The 7,500-nt window shown below is 44.9% G+C and overlaps 1 protein-coding gene across 1 annotated transcript in view; it reads left to right on the top strand.

Moving 5' to 3' along the window:
- Positions 1-7,500, top strand: part of anks1b (ankyrin repeat and sterile alpha motif domain containing 1B) — a gene marked incomplete at its 5' end in the record, with an annotated part of 196,367 nt that overhangs the window by 77,594 nt on the left and 111,273 nt on the right. Inside the window, 2 exons of the mRNA XM_083691827.1 lie at positions 1,309-1,364; positions 2,233-2,371. Coding sequence (XP_083547953.1) covers positions 1,309-1,364; positions 2,233-2,371 — 195 coding nt within the window. The remainder of the gene's footprint in view (positions 1-1,308; positions 1,365-2,232; positions 2,372-7,500) is intronic.

A 7,500-nucleotide genomic window follows, 5' to 3' on the forward strand; every position in this document is an offset into this window, starting at 1 on the left:
GCCAGCTTTCCTAATAAGCTTGTTCAGCCTCTTGGTGTCACCTTCCTTGATGCTGCCCACCCAACATACCACTGCATACAGCACTGTGCTGGCCACCACTGACTGGTAGAACATGTTCAGCAGAGTCCTGCACACACCAAAGGACCTGAGCCTCCTCAGGAAATAAAGCTTGCTCTGGTCCCTCTTGTACAGGACATCTGTGTTACCAGTCCAGTCCAGTTTATTGTCCAGGTGCACCCCCAGGTACTCTGGATCACCTCCACGTCCTCTCCCTGGTTGGAAACAGGAGACAGGGGGACCCTAGTCCTCGTAAAGTCCACCACCATCTCCTTTGTCTTGCTTATATTGAGTAGCAGGTGGTTCTGCTCACACCACTCAACAAAACTGTCCACCAGTCCTCTGTACTTTGTTTCCTGGCCTCCACTGACATCCCACAATAGCAGAATCGTCCAAGAACTTCTGCAGATGGCACATATCTGTGTTGTGCCTAAGTCCAAGGTATAGAGGGTGAAGAGGAAGGGAGCCAGAACTGTCCCCTGGGGGGCGCCAGTGCTGCTCACCACCCAGTCCGTACAAACTTTGGCCTGTTGGTCAGGTAGTTTGTAATCCAGGACACAATGGGGAGTCCACCTGCTCAGCTTATCCGCAAGTAGTAAGGGCTGTATGGTGTTAAATGCACTGGAGAAGTCAAAGAACATGACCCTCACAGTGCTGCCAGCCTTATCTAAATGGGAGTGAGCTCTGTGTAGCAGGTAGATGATGGCATCATCCACACCAATGTTTGCCTGGTAGGCAAACTGCAGGGGGTCCAAGGGTGTTTTCACCAGAGGCCTCATGTATTCTAGCACCAGTCTTTCCATGGTCTTCATGATGTGGGATGTCAAGGCTACCAGTCTATAGTCATTCAGAACATTGGGCTTACTTTTCTTTGTTACCAGTACCAGGCAAGATGTTTTCCACATTGATGGGACCTTTTCCAGACTGAGGCTCAGGTTAAAGAGGTACTGGAGTACTCCACACAGCGTCAGGGCCTGCAGCCTTCCTGGAGTTTTCCCAGCCCTCTCTTCACCTGAGCCATACTGATGAAGACACTGGAGCACTGGGGTGGTGGAGGGGTCGTTGACTATGGCAGTGGCGTCGGGGGGAAGAATGATGGGGGTGCTGAATAGAGTAGATATTGTGTGAATTTGTCTGTGTGTTGTGAAAGATTATCTAGGGAGTGATTGTTCTATCAGCCAGAATGATTTAGCTTCTCTGCACATGCTCAGTGTGTGTGATTGATGGCCCAATGGTGTCTGGGTAATGTAGTCAGAGAAGCTGACAGGAAGAGTAATGGCTGTCGAGTGAGTCAACGGGGGAGGAAGGTATGGGGGGGGGGGGGGGGGGTGGAGGGTGAGGGGGTTTATAGTTGATGAAAACGCCAGGGGTGAGGCATGGGCACAACTACAACTATTATTGATCTAATATAAATACAGGTATTTCTGCAGTCTGCATTTTGGCTATTGACTCTGCACATGTGCATGTTGGCTTGAAGAGAACATTGTTTGTTATTTTTCTCAGTAACCTATCCTGGTGCTCTGCGGTTTCCCCCCATGTGATTGGATGAGGGCTAGAGGCCTCCTCAGCAAGGGTGATTGTTATCTCCTCAGATGCCCAGGGGGAGTGCAGTCTACTTATATACAAAACACAGCAACAACAATTCTGATGATCTGTATGAGAGAAGGTTGTTTATAAAAGATCTAAAAGGTGAAACTAAGACCGTTTGGCCTCTAAGCTTTTTTAAATTATGTATCATATGTATTGTAAAATAACATTGCTGAGTAGCCCTGAGTATTAAAATACAATACAATCAACTCTTTAGACTCATCATGTACTTACTGAAGGGCATATTTGAATAGGGCAATTGTATTCAAATGAATTCATGCCCTTGAGATGGATTTATGATTACATATCTGATGTGATCTGTTTGTGTGTTATGATGGCACCAAGGGAAGTAGACAAACTCTTTTGATCCAACATTGTAGGACGATTTATTTTACTTTCTTTCTCTCTCTCTCTTTATAATCAAGATATCCTACATTGGCATAAAAAGAACACCTCCTTTTCTAGAACCATGTGTGCAGTAACAAGCATATCCACAGCTATTCTGCTTACACATTTAGCGATCATCTACATTGTTCTCACCCGGTGTCTCTCTCTCTTTCTCTTTCTCTCTCTCTCTCTCTCTCTCAGGACGCGAAGCGCTCTGCGGAGATTGTCCCATCACCGTCCCTGGACGTCTTCCTCCCAGAGGACGAGGACAACCCCTATGAGTCTGTGACCACCGCCGTCACACGCAAACCCTGCTCCCTGGACTTTGCCCCCTTCAACGGTAAGACACGGACCGCCCAGCCAGCACCAGTTAACCCTAACCCTAATCCTAACAGACCCATTAGTAGTCAACGAGACACGCTACACTGGCTGCAAAAGCAGCACGTCTGTTTTTTTTTCTCAAGTTTTCTATTCCAAGTGTTTTGACTGTGTGTGTGTCTCTGAAGCGTGGATGGAGTGCAGTGTTGGATACGGTGTGTCTCCAATGTACACATGACATACGTTGTCATGTCCAGTGACTTGAGACTTGACGCTCGCCCTGTCATTCTGTGTCAGTTGGTCTCACCGCCACCCCTGTTGGCTCTACAACATACGCAGAAGAGACAACATTGGTCATGTATACAACACAGTCTACAAATGATTACATTATGGGGGATCGTTTCTGCAGACCAGGAAATACGGTCTGGGGGATCGTATTATCTGGCTTTGCCAACATTTGACCACCTGTTTTGATGTAAGATATGTCACAAACGTAAGCGAAAGAGTTACGTGAATTACGACTTGCGCTGTCAGGGGAAGGAATTAGCAAATATTAGCATAAGCAACAAGAGTTAGCACAGAAAAAAAACCCAGTGTGAATCAAACCTGCAACATTCAGGTTACAAGTCGGGTGGTTTCTGCCTCCACCACCCTGCCACCTCATAACACAACATTCTGCCTTTCATATTTACATGCCAGTCGAGCCAGATAATACAGCCCAGTCGTTTTTCCTGGTATGTTGTGGTATAGCGCGGTAAAGTGTGTGTAGGGTGGTAGAGTGTGTGTAGGGTGGTAGAGTGTGTGTAGAGTGGTAGAGTGTGTGTAGGGTGGTAGAGTGTGTGTAGGGTGGTAGAGTGTGTGTTTTCCAGCCATCTAAGAAGCAGCAGCAGCAGCAGCAGCAGCACCCACGACACCCATCCCACTTCTTGCAATGGTGGGCTACACCGCAGGTTGTCGTGGCAACTGAGCTACCACTTTCCTACCACTTCTAGTAAGAGGGGTGGTGAGTCACCTGCGGGTTGCCATGGTAACTGCCAGCACTGTTGCCTCCAGGCTCCTGATGCTGCGGTGGAGTGTGTTGAATAGTTTGGTTTGTTTGTTTGTTGTTTGTTTTGTTTATTGACAGAATGAGGAATGTGGCACTGGCGATGGTATACTTCGGTCATAGGACAGGGAACATGTGTGTGTGTGTGTGTGTGTGTGTGTGTGTGTGTGTGTGAGTGTGTGTGTGTGTGTGTGTTGGTCTGTGTGTGAGGGAGGGAGAGATGGTAAGTGAGCTTAGTTAGCTGGGGGGGTTGGATCAGGATAAGTGAACCAAATGAATCAGAAGTACAGCAGCGGGAGGGAAAACCCTGGATTCCTGCATTTAGCCCAATCACATGTCTCTGTAATAGAACATGTCTGTGAGTCACTCACTCTGTGGAGAGAAAAGAAAAAAGGAACAAGAGAGAGAGAGAGAGAGAGAGGGGGGGACAGAGAGAGAGAGAGAGAGAGAGAGAGAGGGGGGGGGCCGAGTAGCATTAAGACTTAGAGGAAATCCACCTGTTGTTCGCTGTACGGCAGCAGACAAAAGCGGTCGGTAGCGGTCCCATGGCTTAGGAGACTCTAAGACGGTCTCACTGGGCTCAGATGAACTGAATCTACGCCTCAAATCCTCCTGCTTACTGTCTCTCACTAGAGGCCTGGCTGAGACGTAGACAGACTAAGTTGTCTCCGGAGCAGATTCGCTATAGACATCTAAAAAGCCCCTCCTGTCTTCTATCCCCTGTATCTACAGTTCCAGGTTCCATCTGTGTCCCCTTTGTTCATCCTCTCTCTCTCTCTCTCTCTCTCTCTCTCTCTCTCTCTCTCTCTCTCTCACTTCTATCTAGTCTCCACTCTCTTTCTTTCTCTCTCTTTAGCACCAAGTGAGCTTACCTAAAAACAATCACTTACTGTCATTGTCTTTCTGTGGCTCGTGTTATAAATACATCAATTATCTTCAACCCTATGTATGCACCAGGCGAGCTATACAATACCTGTCTTTGACGTCAATGGGACAGATATACTCCCCATGTAGTCAAATGCAACCTGGTGGCATTGTAATGGACTCTTATGTATAATCTAACTGAGAATAGAGGAGCCTGTAGGTTGTGATATTATGGGTCTTGAAGAAAGCATGGCGTCTTAAAATAGTGGAGATGGGACCTCAAGGCCCGCAATCACGTACAGGGAGAGGAGCAGACTGCTATCTTTGCTCAGCGGTTAGCTCCAAAATGTCCCTTTTCTACTATTGACTGACTCCTCCCTAGATAAACACATAGTCATGTGTACTCATTTGTACTTGTTGGCACACACACACATACATATGCACACCACACACACACACACACACACACACACACACACACACACACACACACACACACATACATACATATGCACACCACACACACACACACACACACACACACACACACACTTATCTGTCCGGTATTTTGCCATATGCATGGAGCGAACGAAACTTTCAGAAACCACACATAGTCACTTTTATTATGAATACCAAAAAGCCATACCATGTGGGGACCGAACCCACAACCCCAGCGCTGGTAGTGACACTCTTAGAAGTCATAGACTAAAACCTCCACACGGGTCTCTCCCCACCTTTACTACCTCTTCAATCCAGGGTCCACTGCCCAACCCTGGCCTCTGGCAGGCACCATCTATACCCCTTCATTGCCCTCCCTCCCTCCCTCCCTCCCTCCCTCCACTTCTTCTTCCCTCCCCTGTGGATAAACCCAAGATGGTGTTCTGCTTGCCCCATTTCCCCTTCCAAAGCTCCTGAGGTGAAGTTTGGGTAATGGTACTGACAGAGGAACAGCAGGAATCCCGTCTCTGCAGGCTCTGCCATTAGAACAGTCAAGCCCCATTTAGTAGAAGAGTGGGAACTTTGAGGTCTCTCGCCTACTTCAAGTCTCAGAGAAGTTTAAATTTGATTACAATTTGAAAAATTGATATTACCGATGCAAAGCCAAAAAAGAGAGATAAAATAACACGCACACACACACAACACGCTGTTCCAATCAGTCCCAAAAGCCACTGCCAGCACACCAGGGCAAACTCTGCCAATCATCGCTGAAAAGCCACCAGACCTGGTATTGAGAAACATCTGCTCCTTTGCGGCCATTTTGTTTGAATCTTTAATGGAGAGTGGTGAACTGCTCATGAATATTCACGAGTCTGGAGAGGGCAGGAGCTGATTCTGTATTCATGACCATAGACAGTTGGTCCAAGATTGAGGTTGTGGAAAATACCATGAACGTTTTGATTGCTATGGTATTGGATGGGTGAAACAATACTGTATAACTAAGATATACACAGGCCAAGTGGAGCACAGCATAACAATGATAGAAATTACATTACTTTACATTTATGGCATTTAGCAGACGCCTTTATCCAAACCGACTTACAAAATGACTCCCTCACATACTTAATTTAAAAAGAATTATGCACAAGTGGTCAATTATTTTTTGTATTGATAGCCAAGTGTTTTAATGTCCACACGCAGAGACCATATAGTAGTTGGACCATGATGTGCGGTGATATTTGTCCTGTGCTGAGGTTTTAATGATAGATGTTGTCAAACCAGGTTTCCTTTCCCAAGCAGCTTCTGTGTCCCTGTACCCTAAATTATTGAGATCTTGTGGACATTTTGAGTGGATATTCACTGAGCCATACCTAAATATATGCATCCCAAACATGCGTCACATCATACAGTATGTATTCACGAGTATTCAAATCCAGCCTCAAGTGTTCACTATATATAGATTTTTTGTTTCTTCGTTTCTTTATTAATTAATTAATTTTTAACTTTTGTTTTGTTCTAGCCCATAGGGATGGTTGGGGGGTTGCAAAGTTGTTGGGGAAATGATGAAGGGTGCACATCCCAGGGAAGGAAGCGGTTTAAAGCATTGAAAACCTTTCTTTGGCTAGTGTTTGCAGACCAAACATAAAGTACTTAAACCCATTTTTGTGAAGGTTTTGAGACATGTTTTAGGATGTATGAAACACTCATCATGAGATGCTTTGAAACATGACATGGTGTGTTGCTACACCAATAAGTTATGAAGCCCCTTGAAGAGTTTTGAAGCCCCTTGAAGAGATTCAGAACTCTAATCTAGAGGTGTCTGAGCTCCCATACAGTACCATGGTGTTTCAAATCATCCAAACACTCTTAATGATATGTGGATACATTCCTCATTGGAAACCACCCGATTTGTAACCCCGACATTGCTCGTCAAAGTTAATGTCTAAACTTAAGCAGTCAAAGTTAATGCCTAATACTGCCTAACCACCACGCAAGTTGTAATTCATGTAACTTACGCAACATATCTTTTGTTTTTTGACGTATCTTACATCAAAACAGGTGGTCAAACGCTGGTATAGCCAGATAATACGATCCCCCAGACCATATTTCCTTGGTCTGCAGAAACGTAATCATTTGGAGACTATATTGGGACACACCTCTGCCATCGATGCTGACAGAATGCAGTTGTATAGTGTATTCAAGAATCTCCCAACATTGCTTTTTGAGGTTTTACTACTGTGTAGTTGCATTGATCAAGTGTGTGTGCATAACCAGTAAGTACTTAGATGTATTGATAGTTCCTGTATACATCTATATACGTCATAATCTACTATGCTATGGTATAGTGAACTGTCAATGTCTTTTAATCCTGGTTTTCATTGTTTGGTCAACTTGTTTGTTTGATTTTGGATTTTTAAGTTTGGCCATTTTGAAAAGCACATGGTGTTGGCCATCTTGCATATCAAACAAACAAAATTACCAAACAGAAAGAGGACTAATGCAGTATGTATGTTTACCATACTAAGGAGCAATACTATGATTAAGAACAGTATGATTTACAAGCAGTTGAAGGAACAAGTTAGCATATGCGTGCACAATACAAGAGTTATATGGGAACTATCAATGATTCCAAGTACTTACTAGTTATGTATGCAATCAAATATTGTCACAAGCAGTATAAAAGCCTCAAAAGCAATAATGTTAGGGACTAGTTGACCTCACACTCCACTCTCTCATACTGTCAGTCCATATGTTTTAATACCTCCTTTTATAGGTTGAGCAGGTGATCAAATGTACCTCAGTAT

This window comes from Argentina silus (assembly GCF_951799395.1).
Source record: "Argentina silus genome assembly, chromosome: 20".
NCBI classification, from domain to species: Eukaryota; Metazoa; Chordata; class Actinopteri; order Argentiniformes; family Argentinidae; genus Argentina; species Argentina silus.